The sequence below is a fragment of the Anarhichas minor genome, unplaced genomic scaffold, assembly GCF_050575085.1.
Source record: "Anarhichas minor isolate MPS153535 unplaced genomic scaffold, ASM5057508v1 ptg000002l, whole genome shotgun sequence".
Taxonomy (NCBI): Eukaryota; Metazoa; Chordata; class Actinopteri; order Perciformes; family Anarhichadidae; genus Anarhichas; species Anarhichas minor.
Window position 1 is genome coordinate 3,326,271 of NW_027466448.1, and position 22,252 is coordinate 3,348,522.

A 22,252-nucleotide genomic window follows, 5' to 3' on the forward strand; every position below is an offset into this window, starting at 1 on the left:
TGCTTTTCCAAAGTTGTGACTATTCTCACTATATAAAAGACCACAGTGATATCTCACATTGTACTTGATCACCGCTTCCATGAGAGGTTGGCTTTTAACGTTGGTTGGTTGATTAACTATTTAGAGTTCCCTTTACATTTTTGTATTATATAACAAGAGTACAATATTTCATGCTGAAATTGGATCTTCCTAAGGTACAAACATCTGATTTGGGAGTTGAACTTTCTCAAATGTAATAAAATACAAATTTTGAAGGGAGAATTTCACAGTAGCAAGTCCACGGGAGGTACACTTTTTCTGCCACCTGGAAAAAAATGTGCTCTTGGCACTGATCAGTTAAAGCCAACTGGTACATCCTGTAACACCTGATTAATCAAACATAACTACTGTTTTTACGTGGAGTTTAGTGTTCATTCTTTTCTTTGGTTGAGCATGTCCAATGACCAAACGCTGGACTTTCTTGCCAGAGCATAACTTGTATTGCAGGTGCGCTTCAGTTGTCCATTGGGAGTCAAGGTTACTCATCCTCCAGCCTGCAGAGTGCTGCAGGAATGAGTCGGCTTTTGTTGCACATCCGGTTCCCTCGTCTCAAAGTCAATGGGTTCATTGGGTGCCTGAAATAAGGTCTGTGGTTACAACCTTGAGAGATTTTATAATGATGTTCTACGATATAAAATACATCAATGGAAAGCCCTGAATGAATTTCAGAGCTTTACGTGTCTTAAAAAAGGGGGTTGCATCGCGCCGACTAGTCCGGCTTGTATACTCGCACTCATGCGACCACGATGTAGTTCGTTTATAGCCTGACGTTAGTTTCCAATTGCGTTTCAAGTGTAAATTGGTATTCGTTTATGATTATCTTGCTGGTCTTGTGGGCCAAACAAGATACGACAGCCGTGCAGCACTATTGACTGGCAAAGTACCGAAAACCAACGGGCATGCAGTGAACCTTGGGCTTCTGGGAGCCTCTGTGGGTCCACCAGTTACCCAGTTTGGTGATTTTTAAATAATAAAGACAAAGTTAGTAATAATAGTATTCAACAATCATTTTTGAAACAACAACATGGCTGGTTACATGAAATAAATACAAAATCTTAATAACTTTTCAGTAATAGATCATCAATAGAATACTGGCCCAACCCTAACATGTGGAGGTACATACTGGGTTAAGCGGTGCCCACCTGTTGATACCAAATGTCCCCCACACTCCCAGGCTATTAGATCCAGATTAAAGAATCCCAACTACACACACAAAAAAGTTATTCAACTGCATGCCCTTTTCCTTCATCATTTGTCTCAGGAGCAGCTTGCTTTTTTCCCGCTCTGACTCTACTCCTCTGGAAATAGCGACTCCTTGTAAAAGGATTCGGAGCGCAAGAATTGTAGGCGTGAAAACTTTCCCTCCCCACCCACGGCCAATAACAGGGCCGGCTCTAATGTATGGACTCCTCTGATTTGCCCGGGTTTCCTGTCCGCGGAGTGAGTGACAGCCTAGGAGGGGGGGGAGAGACTTTTTCTTTTTTTCTCTTCTCTGTGTTGCCCCGTTGGACTTGAAGGGGGCTTTACGTGACGACCGAAAGAGTGGGCAACACTTCTGAACGGAGGCGCAGCGGTGCAGGACAGTTCAGAAACGCAGCGCGGAGAGGAGCAGTGCGGGAGAGACGGGCGCCCATCCGTCAACTAGCTGGATGAACGCACACCAACAAACCCTTATGGCTGCTTGAGAAATAACGATACACCCCCCCTCCCCCTTTTTTCTCTCTTTCTCTGGGACTTTTGGCTTTTTTTAGTTTTGTCCTGACCAGAAGCTGTTGCAAGTGTAATTAGTTGCTCCAAGTTGAAAAGAAAAGGTGAATCCACTTGCCGTGGACGTCTCTGGCGGTCATGGATACCCATATAAGGTGGAAAGTTAAACGGAGGATAAGGGACGCCCAAATCACTTTAGCGGTGATTCTGCTTTTTGTCACATCGCAAGCAAGTTCAGGTAAGATGGAGCTGTGAGATCTGCGCGTGCAGTTTGGAGCTGCGCTGCAAAAAAAAAAGAAAAAGTTTTTCACTGTGATGACCGCCCCTCCTCCTAAACTCATCTTTGTGCCTTTTTGTAATGTATGCAGTTTGGTCTGTTTGAAAACTATAGGACTTGTCAGTGTATCAAAAGACTCTTTTGAGAGAGGCTCATATTGAACTGGCCACTTATATTGTGTCTGGGGAACTGGTACTCCGCTGCTGTGAAGTTGTGCAAAAAAATGTTTTGCAAAAAAACATCCAGCAGCTGATAAATATATAGATCTAGGCCATAAATAAGCTTAATGGCTTGTTGTGGCAAAGTTTACATGCATAGGATGGTGAAAGGGTTAACTGCACACTATGTCCCTGAATTACAAATGCAATGTCTTTTTCAGATGTCACTTGAAGAAGATATCACATTTCTTTTTTGGCATTTTGCAGACTTATTATTAAGCTGTAATTACAACTTTTCTGTAGAGCAGCTCAAGACAATTTAAAAGTGCTTTATCTCTAGTTTTATTTTTTTTTAACTGATGAGAGGTGTGAGCATAACTTTCATGAGAAGGAGGGGCTGCAGCTCATCTGGAGTGGTAGGGTGGAGCCGCCTTAAAGACTGACATCAGAACTACAGTTTCTGAAGCACAAGTGCCCTTTACTTAGGCTCAAAACCCCCATATAGTTCATGAATTGCATTCTTCAAATTCTCCACATGCTTCTCGGTAACAGTTATGTAACTAAGAGTGTGACAATATGAACGTAAAAGTTTAGCATGCCACTTAAATATCAGTTAATTAATTAAACCCAGTCTGCGAATAAGGCTGGAAGGAAGACGAGATTTATTTTATCATTAGACCCTTCTGTGCGGTGCTGTTGTGTCCCATGGGTGCTCGGAGGTCACGCGGCGCTGTGGTAGTGGGTCCGGGGTCTGGCCTACATGTATTATTAGCACCTTCAAGACTGCCTGGCATGGTTGGTGGTCTGTTGTCTGACACGGGGCTTTGAGGTGAACAGGTGGTTTCTTCCGTCTGCTTCACGGACAGTTAGAAAGTGTCCAAGATTGTGCTGATGGTGTGGACCGAGTCGGAGGCTCAATTTGAAGCTCAGTCAGTCCACACTGTTGAAAATGATTGAAATAAAAAGCAGATGCAGCTGAAGTGGCTTTACAAGCTCATATATGGGCTGTCCTGTTAAACATATAAAGGATTTACTGCAGCCTGTTTATTTTCATGTTGCCTATAAACAATGATTGTTAACTGAACACAGCTTAGGTCACTTTATAACCGTTGCATCCATATCTGGGTCATTTTTAATGACGGGGGAGGAGATGGACTTGAGTTTTGGTGGGACATAAAAGAAATTGGGACTGAAACCATTTTGATGCTGCAAGCTGGATCTGATCAGCTCATAATTCCGATAGAGAGCAACCTCAGTCTTTTTTTGAAAGTTGACATAGTGGGAAATACTTGATGACGAGCAACATTTTAGTTTTATTCGACATGCAACCAACTCAGTTTTTGCTTTAATACTCACCCTAATGTGGAATTATGATAAAATAATACATTTTGGTATGTGCCTTCCCCATACAAACGGTAATTGCAAACACGTTGTCAGCAGTAAAAGATTAATTTTGACTCAAGCCACATGACCTCTTAGCCTCAGGGAGGACCTACATTCAAGCTTGTAGAGGCCTGCCAAACTCACCAGCACTGGTTATCTGGGACTTGTCAACTCTATACACAGTATACTTGCATTCAAATGCAGGTATAGCAAAATTATTTGTCGTATTATTGGGTAGCTATAATAAAACAGTAGACACAGTTTAGAGAGCTGCTGTTACATGTTCCATTTAATGATGCTTTTGTATAGTGTATATAGTATATACTATAGCAGATTTTATAGTTTATAAAGCTGTATTCATGCTGGTGATGATGTTTTCACCACCTGGAGGAAGCAGATCAAACTTAAAACCCGACACTGACAATCATATTATAAAGTTCAATGTGTTAGCAAACAGCGGCCTATTTCCAAATGCGGCTCTTTAGCTGAAAGGTTCCCCTGTGCTAAGTAGCTAACACGTTGCTAATGTAGTCTGTGTCCTGGCAGGTGTTGGGAAGCCAGGCAGGCGTAGGCTATGGTTGATTTACCTGAGCTTTTTCACGGAAAACAGCTGCTTTCTGATTTATATTTTGTAACTTTAGCTCCAAGGTTGTACTGGTGTAATTAAAACGATAAGTCTGCAGTCCAATGTAGCTTAGCTCATTAGCCTGTTAAATGGTTAGCCTGCCCAAAATGATAGCATATCATTTTACATAGGTCTACTGACAGACAAATAATAACGATTGAGATATACCTCCAGTGTTGCAGTACCTTCTCAACATGTATGAATAAAACATTTTTTGCACGCTACCAAATCGTTTGAAGTTAACAGCAACCTTAGGTTGAGGATCGGCGCAGTAAATGCAAGTCAAGACTGAGTCATGGTCCCCAGTTCTTCACGGAGTTCATCTGTCCTTGGCATTGATAAGGAAACCTTACTTTTTATCCTATGTGACAAGTGGTATTAACAGGAGGCCTATAGGACATCGAGGTTAAGAATGAGAAGAGGGGTCAGAGTTCGAAGGTGAAGGCCGGGACTTTGGGATTGCCACTGCTGTCAGGTTTACAGTTTCATTGCCTGAAGAAAGGAATTCTTGCTGTTGAAGCTCCACTGCTCCTTGTACCGGTAAATTCTCCGCTGAGTCTTGGAGTCTGACTCTTGCGCCGGCGGCCGTGTCGAAGGCATTATGCTTTCGGGTTATCCGTCCGCCCCGTTAACTTGAACACAGTGTCTCAGGAATGCCTGGAGGGAATTTCATTACGTCTCGCACAAACCTCCACATGGGCTATAGGATGTACCGATCAGAATTCGGTCAAGGTGACTGAAACTCAATAATTCATATGCTAATTATGACAATTTCACACAAATATCTAATAGAATAAAATGATGGCGTGAGGACATTTTGGACAGACATGGAAGTAAAGCAAGGCGGTAATTCTAATTAAGAATAGAATTTCTGCAGCAATTTTCCTCTTGTTGGACTAAACGGTCCGATTGGTATCGTTAGCCTGAGATGCAGAATTTAAACTGATTTAGGTGCTTTGTCTTTCTTGTTTTTAGCTAGTTGATGTTTCCAGATGTCTGACTGAATAACAGCCATTTACATGTAATAGACACCCTGGCCTCCTAGTGGGGGACCTCAGTTGCTTTGTAGTTTAAAGATCGGCATAACCGCTGTAGACCAAATATACCTTCTTCTCCAAGTGGTTTCCTTTGTGTTTTTTGCTGAGTTGCTTTTTCTACTTAGTTTCCTCGATCAATGAACTCTTTTCATAAATCGTAGAAAATCAGTTTTGACTCATTGCGCTGTGGTTTGTTATCATTAATTAACCAAATGTTTTTTATCTGTAACAAACATCCACGCAGGACCAGAACTTACCCGCGTCGAGCACTTTGGTCATCAAAAATACTGAAATAACATTCTTTGAATACCTTGTGCAAATGAAAACAAGGATGGATTTTGGCCAAAGCTACTGATGCTAATAGAGGGCAGCAATGAAAGGACCACTGGATATGCTAAGAAAGAAGGAAATGTGGTCATAATTCAAGAATGAAGCTATATATTTAGTAGGAGTTGGCATTTGTTTTACCCTCATGTACATTTGAAAGGAATGAACAGAATAAGGCCTTGCTGTTTTACTGAGCGCCTTAACATCTGGATTCGATAAGTTCCATTGTGCTGTCTGCTAAGCCCTCCAAAAACCTCGAAAAAATGTCTTCCAGATGTTTTCCTTCCATTCTTGGTGGAACAGGGGACCATGAAAAAAACTCTACTGTTGCATTTTAAAAAGAAAATACACCATTCTGTGCTGGTTTTAGAGAAAAGTCCTAATCGAATGGGGCCTAACATCTGCAGCCTTATAGCAGCGTGCCTCCACATCCAAGGTCATTAAAAGGTTCTTTTTGTTAAGCCAGCCAACTTCATGACGGGGTTAAAGGTTGAATACAGCTGGCCAGCAGCTTTCTTTCATTAGTCTCTTTATATCTGGACAGCTCTTCTTCTAAAGGAATTTATATGGATAGGTAAATTGTGCCTTTTTGTCACGGTGTGTAAAGTGATTCATGAGGCCAATTAGAAGCCTATATAGGTGATTGAATCCATGCCAAATTGAACAAATTGCATAACTTCTGGTGTGCTTCATTTGTAAATGTTACAGCTGGTTGTCATGAAAGATGCTATCGAACTAAGGTCATTCAAATTTTCTAACACAGATGTGCCTCTGAGTCATCACCTAGCTACATGGCAGCCATGAGTCTCGAGACACTGACATCACCCGCTCCCATCAGTAATCATGTAACTGTACTTTTCTGACTCAATCAGATAAGTGGCGGTGAGAAAAAGTGGCTTCTTGTGTGCGCCTATTGAGGTGGCGCTGAGGAAGGAATCAGAGTTAGCTGGTCTGTGGAGAAAAGCAGTGACCCTGCAACTGCATGTGCCACTTCAGCCTGTAAATGCGCGCTTTGTGGAAAGGACTCTGTAAATCAGCTCTAATGTCTGATAACAACATGGGAGATAAAACAAAATATGCAGGGCGAGTTTTTGACCCCGTGTCAGTGTTAAGGAGATCCTTTGTGCAGCACACACAGTGCATTATTTGCCATATCCTGGACAGTATATCATTTATTCCTTTCCAGACTAATTAAGGGCCAAATAATTGTTTCGAACTGCTCAATGGTCCTCTGTACTCACGACACAGCGTGCTTGATTTGAAGCCAGATGCAGATGGTTTTCTCTTTAGGTGTTGCTGGCCCAAAGCAAGAAACTGCTAGAAAAACCCAGGCAAAGATGGATCATTTGTTCCCTGAGAAAAGGGAAACAAAATGGAGGCGCTTGTGTTGGGAAAGTCAACGCGAACGCATCAGTGTAAATGTTGGATGTGCTACCTCATGATGCAACTCCCACTCCTGGATTTGATTTTTTTAAGTATGCTTTGTTGCAGCATACAGTGCATGGCAGAGTGAAAGGCTCACAAGCTGAGTGTTCACTTCAGCTGGGGAACAGTGCTTTTCTCTGTAATGGGTATTATAATCATTGAGCATGGAAAGCAATGTATGACTCATCCTTTCCAACCCCATTCCCCCCTTCCCCAGCCCGAGCTTAGCCACAGCCTTGTAGGAATACTGAGTGTAAGCATTTCTTTCCTACTTGGGGAAATACAAAGGTTTCTGGTCACTCCAGAAACTTCACTGTTGTCAGATGTATTCTATTTTTACTTTACTAGGCGATGAAATAAACATCAAGCCATTAAATCAGCATTAACTCAAGCCTCAGAGTTTCCGATTATTCAGCAGTACTTTGTAATTATTTGGTTTTGTCGTAACAAAGGACCAATCTTGAGTTTCACTGCAAGCTGAAGGAAACGTGTCAGACAAATGGAGAAAGATGAAAGTGTTTGAGCAACACCGTTACCTAGAAATTACAGTCACATAGTACTAATTTGCATCACTAAATTGAATGAATGTGTCTAAAGATGAACATATCAGTAAAATGTTCACTGACAACATATTTTTCTTGACTTTACAACACCCGCTCTTGCGCTACAATCATAGCAATTAAAGCATGACAAAACCTAAAGCTCCCATAGTGTAGAAAGTGATATTTCCATTGAATATAAAGCATGTCTGTGCTATGTAAATACTGTGAAATTATCTAAACGCATTACACACAACTTGTTTTTTTGAAACCGTGCCTTAAAGTAGCCGTTAGGACTTCCATAAGGTTGTGATGTCACACTTATACGGTCACCAGGAGAAGAGCCGCTAAGCTCTGTGTCGTTGACACTCACAGCGACAGCACAGATGCGGAAGAGAGGAAATGCTGCCCCATAAGAGCAGAGTGGACTTTTTCAGGAGGGGTGCTTAAAGAGACAGACACTGAAACAGAGTGTTTCAGACAGAAGATGAATACAGATATATTCAGACAGACAGTATGAGAAACGTAAAGGTTTTTTTTAAACATTAAAGCATCTAAACATGTTCCAGTAGAAACCCAAATATTATGTATGAACCTTAAAATGAGCATGACATGTCCCCTTTAACTATGGTTACGTTTACACACTCACAGCACGTGGTTAAGTTTAAGGAAAGACTTGTTTACCAATTGAAAAAGTCAAAAATGATTTACTGTTACAAGTAACCGAAACCACCATCTTTTCCCACACTGAGCTAAAATGCTTTTTTTGTGCAAGTCTATGTCAAAGTCTTGACCTTTGTACGCATGAAAACCCCCCAAAACGCCAGGGAGCATAACCCAGCTGATGATGACTTAGGTAAAGTAGGCTACTGTCAGTCTGGCAGTTTATTCACACGGTAACGTCTGTTCACCCACAGGGTTGATGTTGCTCAAGTGCGACTCTGGTTAAAGTGTCAGTAGGAGATGAATTAACGGTTGAATTGGCTGTCAATGCAACTCCGGCAGATTATTTGGCACTACATGATATGGCAAACGTTCCTTACCCCAGGCTGCAAATACAGTATGTTCTTATTATCAGTGGGTGTTATTATCCCTTTCACAGAACAGTGATTGATAACCTCTAAAAGTTCCCTTTATTTTTCCATGTTTGTGTTGTCACTCTTTTCAGCAATCCCTAGAAGCATTACAAGATTTTAATTAGGAGTTTGATTGTTTTAGTTGCAGGAAAAATATCCTTGTAAATCATTTTGGTGTTGCGTTGTCATCTACTCTTGTTGCTGATGACAATGTTCCTTTTGTGAGTGTACGTTGCATATTTAGATTGATTCCCATCATTCTTCACCTCAGTGACGTGTTGAAAATGGTGCCACTTAGCTTTTGAAAGGCCTTACTTGTGTGTCAGCGCAGGATAAAAAGGAAAAAAAGCTTCATTCTTGTGGAGGATTTCATATTTTTTAGATTCAGTGTCATTGTTTTGTGTCTGTGTGTTGGGCGGTGGAATATTGGTTGGGTGAGAGGAAATGGTGCTCTGAAGTCAGTGCTGCGGGGACCTATTTTATCATACGTTTCTCAGCAGTCACCCATCAAAACCATATCTGCTGTGGGAGAGACAGAATGAGGAAAAGATAAAATAGGCAGAGGGAAATAAAGTTGCTAATGGAGGCAAGAAAAATAAACTGAATGAAGCTGCCACAGCCGACAAAACTACAAAGGGTGGAATTAGAAGAAAAAGAGATGAAGGCCATCACATACCTCACATATAAACCATTCATGCAGTGTCTTACTGTGAAATGAGCATTCAGAGGTGCACATTGGAATCTTGAGTCAGTTTTTCCATCTTACTCTGTGGTAGACGGCAGACAGAGATTTAACCTCACTGCTGTGAGCTGCAGCAGGATACAGTGAAGTAAACCATCTGGTATTCCCCCTGTTAAAGCAATAAGAGTCTGGCTAAAGCACGGAGAGTACAGAGTACACGAGAGAAGCTCTGGTCAAAAAACTCTCTGGATCATCTTTCAGGACTGTGTGCTTGGGTTTTGTGTGTGTGTGAGAGTCAGTACGTCTGTGGATGTACGGGTAGATATGCACGACTATATCTGCAGCTTCTGGGTGGATTTTTCGTTCTGCCTCTGCATGTGTTTCGGTCAGACTGCTTATCATTTCTTTTGTTTCTAAATCTTGATTGGTGTTTCCTGTAATTTTACAATCAGAGGCTGGGTTTAGCCTTTGACTATCTCATTATGAATGAGTCAGAGTGGGTTGATCTTGACCAGACAACTTAGGGCATTGCATGTATAAACCAAAAGCTCTCACTCTTCTCATTTCCTTCTTTGCCTCTTCCTCCCTTCCGCTGCTTTCATGTGCAGCTCTCAGTCCCGGTCACTGGGTCAGTGTCCTGAAAAGTCTGGACTAAAGCTGTCAGATAAAATGAAACGTAACGGATCCTGGCTTGTGAAGTCACTTCACTTTACTCATGTCGGGGTAAACACTGTCCTCAGTTGCCTTTTGAGAGTTGCCACCTAAATTTGCCTTTTTAGCTTTTAATGGAGCAGCTGTGCTGTTCGTGAACAACACGGAATGTGGCAACAAGCTGGTAACAGGCAAGCAAAAGTAGAAAGGCGAGTCAATGAACTGACTCATGACTGTCAGTTACTCAGCAATATCTCTGTAAAGTTTGCCAACATTGGCCACTGGTCTTACCAGACCACGTAAGGCTGCAGCAGCAAAACCCCTGTGTGTATTGAATATAAATGAAACTTTTCATTTTTAAGAGAAAAAATGTGTTAATTCTACTTTAAGAATCATTTCTGAACTTTTCTAGTACAATATGCTGCACATGTTGGTGCAACTGAGTTTGATCCTCGCTGCAAAGCTTACGTGTGGAGGATCAGTGATTAATTAAGCCGAGGCGCGGAGGTGTGCGAGATTGCTTAGCATCTTGCTGACTGAAATCTCACTCAGTTTTGTGCTGGCATTAGTTTACTCATGTGTTGCATGTCTGCAGTAGAGTTGTGTGTGTTCTCCCACAGGATGTCCATGCAGTGTATATAATGCGTTCAATCTAGCAAGCGTTAATGCCCGCAGTATGATTTGCAGGTCTGGTCACATGAAACCCAGAAGCAACAACTTAAGGTCAATGCTGATGGTTCTGTGACTCGGGTTTGTTATAGCACTCTTGGACCTGATATCTTGATGCCTTTAGTACTTTGTAGTAGCAGAGGAGGGACAAGTTAATGCACTTTCATGAGAATAAACAAATACCCTTAAGGGGAAAAGGATCAGAGGCATTATTTCACACTGTAGTATTGAGTATAGGCTTTGTTTCAGGATCCAGCTGGCGCACCATCTCAGCCAGAGGTTATGCTAAACCAAATAAGGCTGTATAGCTGCAAACCCTTGCTTGTGTTAAATTGAGCCAGAGCATTTTATTATTAACTCCACTAATAATTTACGAGAAGATGAATGTCTTACTTATTTTGGTTACAGAGTATTGCTTTAAGTAATTAAAAGTCAGGGCCTTAATTGTAGCCAGCTGCATTCACAGTGAGGCTCCAGCTTCAATACAGTTGGCTTCAGTTTAAGTTTTAAACAGAATCAGGTGAAATAAAAAAAACGGAAAAATAATAAAATGTCTCACACCCTCCCTGTCTGTGATGCGCTCTAGGAGGGGGAAGTCTCTTTTTGGGCATTCTTGTTTTCGGCTGTGCTGGTTTCCAGGAGAGGCAGGGTCCTCTTTATGGCTGCTAATTACTCCTTGTCCTCAGCGCCAGGTCAAGCATGTGCCTGGAGAGTCAGGCCTCACTTCAGGAAGGGCTGGAGTAGGATAGGGGGGGCAGGGAAAGAGGGAAGAATGTTAATCTCTCCCCCCCCCCCTATGAAAAAGTCCTAATTCACTGGTCCGGCACCCCTCCGCCTGTCAAATGAAATGGTGCCGTCTGGAGTCACACAAGTGTTGTTGCAGAATGTGTGTATGTATGTGTGCATTTGTGGAAATTGAGGGTAGATGGATAGGTTAGGGGAATGGGATCCACCACAGTTTTGGCACCGAGCCGAGAGCCGGATTATGAATCTGGCACTCAAGCTACTGTTTAGAGAAGGAGAGAAAAAAGGTGGAAAGAAAGCGAAGCGAAGTGAGGTAGGGAGGGGACGACATTTGCAAAACCACACCATGCCCACTTTTCTCTGTAACAGTTGGTTGTAAAACAGTTGGTGTCACCACACATTTTGAAATAATTCACACGTAAACTACTAGTACTTTTATGAATTCATTATCCTTCTACTGCTGCGACCTCATCCAGCCCATGTCTGACAAAATAAACCCATAAAAGGCTGAAGACAAAGTCAACCGCTCGTCTTTTATCACATCACATCAAAGATACAGCGCTTTGCTCACTCATTTGTTCAAGTTCCCACTGTGCACATGGCACATTGAGAAGACCTACCTGTGGGAGTAGAAGTGGACACTTTACACCTCATCCATTTAAGAGTTTATCTTTCAGAAAAAAAGAGCTTTGAAGCATTTAAGAGGGTTTCATAGCAATATACACGGTTGAGTTGTGTAGAGTTTTATTTACTAAGTCTACGTGCAGTAATTGACAGTATTGCTTCTTCTGTTTTGCTTTGCTCCGTCACATGGAATTTAGTAAAAGCAGCAGAAAGGTGACGGCCAACCGGCAGAGAGCAAATGTACACAAGACCGTGTCATGTAAACAGTTACTGTGTACCCTGCCTCTTGGATGTGAGGGGCTGTGGTCAGAGGGGGAAAGTATTTTTAGCATCCGGTGCCAGAGGTGTTGGTCTCTCGAGGCATCTGCCATGCTAAGTGGGTAAACATCTCAGCTTAACAAGGTGGGACTCGCACCCATAGGATGCGGTCGGGACAGCTTCCGCTGGAAGGTCGACTGCCGGGGACAGAAATCCATGAATGAAGGTGTGCAAGGACATGTGAAAGATGGAGGGAAATCGAGCTGATGATGTTTGTGCCCGTCTGACAGTTTTTTTCTCTCTCTGAGAAAATGTCTCTTAGCATTAGGCGAGTCATGGGCTTTATTGGGGAAGACATTTGCTGCTCCCAGATGGGTTTCCGATGGGTCTATTATTTTGCAGTTGCCGTCTTGAGCGAGATATATTATGCTATCCTTTCACCTTCCTCCTCGTTTCCTGTAAGCTGCTAATTGGCCCTCTCCACCTGGCTCACCTCCAGATGACCCAGAAGAGGCCCCCGTGGCCGCCTTCAGATCAATCACGGGATCTAAAAACTTGGGTGGAAAAAATAAATATAACGGATTTTGCATGAGGAAAAAGGACAATGGAAAATGGAAATGAGAAAGTGGAACGGTTTGATGATATGACGGGCTGATTGATGGAAGGAAAAGAGTGGTTATCAGGGTTTGGAACGAGGGGCATCCCGATGACGATTGTTTCCTTCCCAAAAAGCGGCTGATCTTCATGGGATTAGTTTGTGTCAGTGTGGATTAGCAAAAGCAACACTCCTCAACAGGGGTCGTGACACAGTTAGCATCGACTGGATGCTCTTTACAGACCCCCCCCCCCCTTTCCTTCCCTTCTTTCCCTGTGGTGCTGAGCTGGCGGTTACTATGATGCTGTTATTGTTATTATGACAGCCATATTGTTTTGATGTTCTGTGAATGTAGGCTGCCATTGCCCAAAGGAACTAATTTAAATAATCTATCACGATTTGTGTGCTGTTGTCATCTGTAAAGTAATGAAATGGCTGTGGCTTGACGGGAACATCTAATCGCTCCACTGCCGGTGTTTATCTGTTAGTGTTCAGACACTTAAGTGTGGGGACAGACTTGACAAATAGGTTTAAGAACAAGACCAGCATTATGAGCACCTTTGCACATAAAGTGACACTGAAACTAGAGCTAATGTGCTCCCATGTTGACAGGATGATGTTGGAGTACTCTTACACCTCTATGAGTGTTACGATAATATGAGGTAAGATATGAAGTGTCACCATCAGAGTCTCTAGCAGAAGGGCCTACGCAAGGTTGTGTCCATATAAGGAAATGGGGAAACTGTGGTAGGGCGAGACTACACGAAGATGAGAACATGAACGTGATCAACCGTCGGCAGATCTTTACACTGTGGCTTGGGTTCAATGTGACATATAAGCTCCATCATTTAGACAGTGGTCGTCGTGTTTAATTGTTCGACAATTACGCTATTTCCGTGCCTTGTATGGGCTCCGTCTTTGCAACCGTCAGTGATCGATTGTTTTATTTCCCATGGGAATAATGTGCCGTTGGCTGGTCAGAGGGAATTACTGCAGTGTCGAAGCAGACTCGTGTGGCTTTTACAAGGAACATTTGCGGCTCTCTGAGTAAAGGGCAACAACTGTGAGCTTTGCTTTTGGTCAACCATAGTCCTTGTTAAACATGTACTGAATAAAAACGCTTTAAGTGCCGGTTTATGCGTCACTTGCGTCTCTCATACTGGTGACTGAGAAACCGTAACTGCCTGTGCCTGCCTCACTGACACAAGGAATTTATAGTGAACGGAGTCCTTTGCTTTAATGATGTATCTTCTGACATTTACTCAACTTTTCAGTTTGTCGTTGGCATACAAATATGCCAAATGCCAAATATGCCAGACAAATAATTGATAACGATGTAGAAGACATTTTTGATTCATGACAGATCAATTTGAGCATTTGTAACAGAACACTTTGTCATTCCGACAAATGATTACCCCGTTGCAGAGCGCTCAGAGGAGCTCATTAAATGAACCTCCTTCATCACCTCATGGTGAGTGATGGAACATTTTCTGGCCGGTGGGGGAGTTTCTGTCTGTCTTCATTATGAGCTGATGACAGACAAAGCTGTGTATTTGTTGGGACCCTTCACCTGCTTAGAGGCCCTGTCGTCCTGTGGTATGCACTTCTAGGACTATCAATAAAGTTATCCATTTGGCATGCTTAAATGCCGGACTAGGTTGGTTTTGCAGCTGATGTGGCGTGGTGCTCGGATTAATATATTTCTCTCAGATGAGGTACTACGATCTGTGTGCAGAAAAACAATTACAGCGTTTTTGGTTTGGATAACAGACTTCCTCCAAGACAGGAAGAGTGGGCTGGCTCAGGAGAGAGATAGAACGAGTGAGATGAGAACATCCTGATTGGGGAAATCACCACACACCAAATTGAACTCAAATTCCACGTTTTCTCCTCGAAATGGTCTTCACAGACTTGTTTCAGACGGTTTATATTTATGTGTATAAAGTGTGTTTGGTCAACAAGTGAAATAAGATACAATCAAAAAAAGTCAGCCTACTCAATGACTGTCTGTGGGGCAAACTGAAGTTTTTATACATTTTACAAACTCTTGGTCTTGAATACTTTGTGGGCTCGCTTTAGTTGGGTCTTTGTCTTGTTGATTGCAACATGCAATCAGACTTCAGTTGAGATGAGGAGGAAGTTGTTTTTTCCCCCACCGTCACTGTACAGCTGTGGACGGACACGTGCAGCCAGAGGCTTCTTAAATAGAGACCTCTGTTTGAGAATGTCCACTTTGTCTTTTTTTTTTTTAATTGATCTGCTCTGCACGTGAGCCATAATGACATCCAGCTGGAGGTTGTTGCAGAGTGACGCAGAGTGTACAAACACTCTCGCTCTGCCCATTCGTCTTTCCACCTTTCACTCTCGGATGGATGGGGCTATTGAACGTTTTTTTTTCTTCTTTTTCCTCTGAACGGTGTGTGTGGTCTTTGTAGCCTGACACTGGGACTTCTGTACGTGTGTGTGTGTGTGTGTGTGTATATCGGTATAATGTGCATGCTTTTATACTTGTCCGAGGGGTTGCCTTTGAAACTCAACATTCACATGACGACATAAAAATGCATCCAGCAGAATTCCACAGCATGCTTTTGTCTTTGTTTTATTTCTTAGAACTGTGCCATAAAATTTGTTGTTTGGTTAGCTCCCTTGCTTTAGTGTTTGCCCTCCTCTAAAACACCCTGACAGCTCCCATTCCTTATGTGACTGTCCCTATAGACATGACCCATTGTCCCTTCTTTTCCAGACTTAATGCTAATGCTAATTTGTCCTGGGTGGCTTTTTTGGAGGGTGCGGTCCAGGGTCAAACCCCGTGTCACATTGTTCTGACCCAGTTTACTTCTGCGGTGGCCTGGTTACAGCCGGGACGGCCGGCCTGAATGTGTGCTAATTGCATGGTTGTGGCCAAAGGGAGGCACTGGTAGGTTTAGCATCGCAGGGGAATGGATGGAAGGACGGGTTTTTTTATTCTGCAGCTGTAACCCATGATCATGGTGATCTATAAATGGGCTCATCTCTGTTTAGCGCCTAGACAACTAAAACCTTTTCTGAACCACTACAGTGGGATCTCCTGCTGAGTAACTAAAGCTAAAGACAGAAAATAGAGGTGTTTGACAGACAAAAATTCTGGGCTTTCAGAGGGTTGTATCTATATATAACCAATGATATTTGGGCTGTAAATTTGGACACAATTTACGTGCTTTTTTTAACCAATTAAAACATGACAATTAAATAGTTTTTCTCTTTGTGTCTCTTTCTCCTCCCTGCAGCGGAACCAGCAGACCTCTTGAAGATTTTAGATTTTCACAGTTCACCTGAGGGTGTTAAAAAAACGACGGGTTTCTGCTCACATCGGAGGTCAACACAAGGACCCGATGTGGCTTACAGAGTATCCAAAGACGCCCAACTCAGCGCCCCCACCATACAGCTGTATCCAGGTGAGTGTCTGACTCAACACACACACACTACTCATTTTCTCTCCAGACTTCAAACAAACCAGGATCATTTTTCCATACTAACTACTCCAGGTTAATCACTACGGATGTTTTTCTTTTCCAAGATCTTTCTTGGCCATCTGGTTCGCTTTATGACCTTTTACCCCACATCATAGTAAACTGGGATTATAACATTTAAACGTGGCTGGAAAGCAATTTATATCTGATTCTGCTCCCACCTAGCCAGTTCCTGTCCTTTCCCTCACAGCAGCAGTTTTATTGGCTTCTGTAACTTGATTATTTACATCAACTCTATCTTTGCTTTATGGGTTGTCAAGCAAGGTATGCCTGCTGTTTCATACTTCACTCCCCTGTCTCCCTCTTATTAGAAAACATACTGTATGTACACAGCCTTGTACATGTAAAGAAATACGAGCACATCTGGACAACTCTGAGTTAGTCCTGCTGCTCTTTCACACTCGAATGATGAAGATAATTTAGGGATAGAAAAAGATAATGCATGCTAATTCCCCCCCTTTGAAAACACACAGCAGATGCATGAGAAATCCAGCCCTGTAATATTTGATGTTGTAGGAGGAGCCTGACAAAGGAAAAGCAGTGAAAATAGGGGTGGAAGAGGGGAGGGAAGTCTGGGGTTTTGCCTTGTTCTATTGTGCTGACGTGGCTTTGGGTTACTGCTTTATGGTGCTCTGCAGTAGTACTTTCCTCTCTTTCCCCCCTTCTCTTTCCCTGCTTGTCTCCCTCCTTCCTTTTTTATTTTCCCTCAAATGCCTTTCTATTTTCCCTCTATCATTTCTCCGAGACCACTGCTGCCCCGCTGTGTTTTCCCCCTTTGTGTTTCATCTAAACTTTGTCTGGTGAGACATGCTAGGCTCCCTTTCTGTTTTATTTCACAGTCCAGAAATTCAAAACCATAAGTCTCTGACCGAGACTGCCGACTTCTGAAATTATTGTGATTAGATTTCCAAAAAAAGCAAAAAGCAAAACCTCTTCCTGTGAGCTAATCTTCCACGAAGCTTAGATTGGATGGCAGCCCGACTCATGGTCTTTTTGAGATGTTGCATTGGCCTCAGTGGACCTTTGATCCATGTCGTGGCTCTTCTTTGGGGCTTAGAGCAGAGTAAGAGAGCTCATGTGGCTGGCGTGCCCTATCATGCTCTCCAATCAAACAAATACTGCTCACTTTGAAGCTCCATGACAGCAGAGCCCATATGAGTCTCTGTTTAGATACACATGCTATAATTATACACGCTACAATGGATCATCCGAAATAACAGTCCACATAAAACAAACAGACTTAGAGGAGTTCACAACAGGCACCACGTAGTCTCAAGGTGCAAACCGAATAACTAGCCGCCTGTGGCTTGACGAAGTCTAGTCGAAGCGTCTGTGACGTGATCCCTCTCTTGTCTTGACATTAAGAAAATGTACAGCTAATATGTTCCAGAGGGCAGCTAAACGTGTGAGCTCATTTCATCCATCTCTTCTTTTTTCCTTTTAAGTAAGTTTGCTACTGAGTTGTGACTTTGGCCTGAGGCATTCGAGGTGCAAATTGCCCAAATTATCATCACAGCATCCTGCCTCCAAAAGGTTCGAAAAATGCCACATTTAGGAAACAAAGGCATGCAGACATGCTCGTTTTGTTATAATGTTGGTAATAAAAACAACAGTGGCTCTGATTGAGAACACTCCAGCTCGTAACCCCATAACCACAGACGGTCTGTGACGATGTGTCGGGGAAAAACGAGCAAGTGCAGACATGCAATCATTAAGCAAACATGTGGAAGGGATGATTCATTTGAAACTACTGAGTCACTGAAAACAGAAGAGTCCTGTCTTACCTTTACGATCTGACTGAGAAATGAGGAAACAGGGCAATGAAGCCGCCGGCCGTCTTTAACTTTTGCACCACACACTTCCCCATGTCTCAGTAGTCTGTCCTCGTCTAGCAACTCTTGCGAGAGTTGCATCTCCGATTGATCTGGCTGTTAACAAACAGAAAGACATATGATGCTGTAGCGCCAGGTCTCTACGGTTGAACCCCCCCAAGAATAAATCTTAGACTATTCTCAAACTATAGAGCTTTAGTCGCATGATGTTATTTGGGCCCTGAGCTTGAAACACTTCCATCCCGAGTCCTACCTTTGCCCATTAGAGCCCTGTACATCAAAGACACACACATCCATCTTCCTCTCTTTCACTCTCTTTGTCCATGTTTCCCATCCTTTTTTGCACACCAGCAGACAGGTACACTTGTTGTCTCTGCAGCAATGTGCAATCCCACTGGAATGCTGCTTTTCTCATACAGAAGGAGGGATTTGGACACAGCGATGACTGAATGACCAATTACTGGACACAAGACTTTCTACCCCATTTACCTGCTTGTGTGCGCACTGACAGATGGTGGAGAGGATCAGTCAAAATGCTGGCATAGCTCCTACCCCTCCCTGACGTTCTCAGAGAAGTTTGGTAGATTCCCAATGCCTCCAATGTAAAATTGGAGACAGGGTGGTAAACCACTCTCTCCGTCTCTTGTAACTTTCAAATAAGACCTCTCTCCATCAACCCAGAGAATAGTCCAAGAAAAATAAAAAACTAGTTATATCACACCTGAGACATTATATCAAAAATAAAAAGCAACTTTAATTGGTTATTTAATCTAGAAGAAATTGGTGGGTCGTGCCTGGTTGGCTGGTCGCGATGTCTTGTCTTTGTGTCTCTGACTTTCCGGGACCTTTTGAGTCTGACACTGATGATGGTGCTGCCAGTGTAAACTCCCAGGACTTCTGGCACCACAGCCCTCCCATTCCCACCATGTCCTCACACACACACACACACACACACACACACACACACACACACACACACACTAAATGAGGAATGAGGTATCGCTCATCTGGTGGCCCGAAGTAGCGGCTTGAGAGATGCATTCCAGAGAAACCTGAGCGTTTCTGAATGACCCCCCCCCCCCCCCCCCCCCCACACACACACACACACACACACACTTTGCTATGGGGTCCTGAGGAGAGAGTAAGCAGGAGAAAAGGTCACAGAAACAAGAGATTGCTCCTATTTCCTCTTCTCGTCCTCAATTTTCTATTTTTCAATACAATCACCTTCTTTCACCCGCCTCCTCTCAGATTGAGGTTCTCTCAGGGCATCTCAGTCCTCGTAGTGATGGCAGGGAGGACAGGCCACACTGCATAAACACAAACCCACAGATGAGAAACCCTGCTGCATGAATGCTACTTCAATTTAATTCAGAGGCAGTTTTATTCTCAATTTCAGCCCTGAGTGGTCTGAGTCATTTCTTTCTGCCCTGCAGTCCCACTTCTTCAGTGCCATTGTGTCTCTTTCAACCCACAGCTGACCCTCGACCCCCACACAAACAGCCTGTCCTGAGCCAGCGCTGAGTCATTGGGTCTACTTTAATGCAAAATAACTGCTATTACCCAGGTGTGCTGAATCATAAATCCCACTTGATGGGCGATTTTTTATTGTTAACATAGGTGATGCCCCCTAAACAAAATATAAAAGGGCAGGTGTTGTGCCCTGTGCAAATGCCCAAGAATTGGAGAGATGCCACCAAGAAAAGGCTGTAGCGAGAAGAACTTCAGCAGTAGTGAAATTGAGGTACTGTTAAAGAAACTTAAAGAAAGTAAACATGCTCTCGACCACTCATACAAGTTTCCATTACCTAAAAGAAGAGCAAAAATAAGAAAACATTGGTGAATCCTAGAAACCATTGGGTACCAACAGAATAAGAACAAATCGTGGATGCGAATATCTTATATCTCTTCCTGCACGAGGCCCATTGTCTCTGGACAGACATGGCTCATCCAACAGGATGTAGTGACAATCTGTCCTTCATCTGGTTTCTTTTCCCGTCGTCCTTTTTTTGCACCATAACACTGTCATTTCATAAATTTCCGCCCGCTCAAGTCTTTCTCTCACCAAACTCATCCATACGATGGTGTTTGAAGGGTCTCTTCCTCTGCTGTCTTACACCATCCTGTCAAAGCATCTGTCAATTAAAGCAATCTTTCTCATATGTTGCCAAGCTGAATTCCTGAGGGAGCGCACTGCCAAGGCATGTGCTCTCTCCGCATGATGTGATTTGATGCCTGCCATTAATGAAAGAAGGAATCATAGAAAAAAGGGAGGAAGACATGACAGGAAGGCAAACAGACTCCCAGATGCTGACTGGGTGAAAGACAAAAGAGAATAGAATGAATGCATGGCGGTGCTTCCATTTACTTTCTTCTTTCTTTTTCTACTATCTCTTCCTAACCTATGGTTCCCTTTGAGACGCCACTCATTGGCTAGTCACTCCGATTTCGCCTTTTCCAGCCTGTCTCCTACAATTCTGAGGAAATGGTGGCAGAGTAAGGGGGTTTAATGGCTGCACGAGGTGCTACAAAACCACCGCACCCGCAAACCCTGCCTCTCTTTTCTGGCCATCTGGAAATCTCCGCTCTGCACATACCGCACAGCAAAGATCTGTTACTGGAATCCGAGTGGTTTCTTTGCTTATGGTAAATATAATCCAGATATCTGGGTTTCTCTTAACAATAGTGGTTTCAACAAAGTCAGATTGGCTTTTTTCTCAAACTAAAAGATCAGACAGCCTCAAGTGTAGTCTGATCTCGACATTAGCGAGCAACAGTCTCCCCGGGTGGCTGGAGAGGCCGCCCTCTTTCTGGGGTCCTCAGAACACCCCACGAAGGGAATCTGTCTGGCAGATGTGCCCCACACTAGCAAAATGGAGGAAATAGTTGAGGCTGCACAGTGGAACAGTTGGAAGCAAACCCGTCTTTTTTAATGTCTGTTTCTGCACTTTTTATGTGTTTGAATACCAAAGTATTATTGGTATTTCCATACTTATGTGTCTTTAACTCTGTCTCCTGTAAGTTTTTTTTACTCCCATTTCCTCATCTCCAACCTTTCTTTGGAGCACTTCAGTGTCTGTTAGACCGATCAGCTGTGGGAGGAGAGAGAAGAGCGGAAAAGGAGGGGTTTGAAGGATAGTTCGACGAAGTCTCCCAGGATCACATGCTTTTGTCATTATGCTTCTCATCCTGTGCTGCGCTGGAAATGCTCCACTTTGCACTTCTAACTTTTTTTTTTTTTTTCCCCCTTCTGACCGGCCTCTAGTCTGCCAGCCAACCCTTTCAGATTAATCCTATCCTGTTACATTTTGGACACTCCACAAATTGTTGGTGCTTCCTTTCGGTGCTCAAAGCCCATCCTTTTCAATTCTTCCATTCTAAACTGTCTGTTTTTGTAACATTTCTTTCCATTTGAAGTAAAAAAATAAATAAAAATTTACATATTCCCTCTTAACACCGAAGAGCACAGCCTGTCTCCTAAAATAATATTAAGGTTACAACATCCTGAACACAAACACAGTATTTCATTTTCTCTTTTGATGATGAATGATTACTGCTACGTATAACTCTCCAAAACGTTTCTCTCTCTGTTCAACCCGCCGTCCGTCCTGCCAGGTGATGTGTTCCCGGAGGACTTTTCCATCTTGGCCACAGTGAAGCCTAAGAAGGGCAGCCAGTCCTTCCTGTTGTCTGTGTACAACGAGCAGGGCATCCAGCAGCTCGGACTGGAAGTGGGCCGCTCGCCGGTGTTCCTGTACGAGGACCACACAGGCAAACCCAGCCCTGAGGACTACCCCCTCTTCAGAGGAGTCAACCTAGCTGACGGAAAGTAGGTGCTCCGGTTGTTGGTTCATGCAGCTTCCCCTCTAATCAAAGTCCAGGTGGATGTGTTAGACTTTGATGCTGGTTTAGTTTGTGAAGCAGCACCTTGCCCAGGTGTCCCGTTTTGCAACAGATTTGTTAGTGACATGCAACCTCGTCAGTGTTCGTTTGTGATATTGTACATTTGATCCCTTAAAGTAAATGTGGATCTTTTGCATGCAAACACAGTGTTGAATTTGTATCACCGAACAAAAAAGGGTATTTTAAGAAAGA

At 43.2% G+C, this 22,252-nt stretch overlaps 1 protein-coding gene across 2 annotated transcripts in view; it reads left to right on the forward strand.

The window, feature by feature from the left end:
• The first annotated feature begins 1,884 nt into the window (after window positions 1–1,884).
• Window positions 1,885–22,252, forward strand: part of col5a1 (procollagen, type V, alpha 1) — a 65,217-nt gene continuing 44,849 nt past the window's right edge. For both annotated transcript variants that reach the window (XM_076098180.1, XM_076098099.1), the window contains exons 1-3: window positions 1,885–1,984; window positions 16,083–16,250; window positions 21,773–21,986. In XM_076098180.1, the coding sequence (XP_075954295.1) occupies window positions 1,885–1,984; window positions 16,083–16,250; window positions 21,773–21,986 (482 nt within the window). The remainder of the gene's footprint in view (window positions 1,985–16,082; window positions 16,251–21,772; window positions 21,987–22,252) is intronic.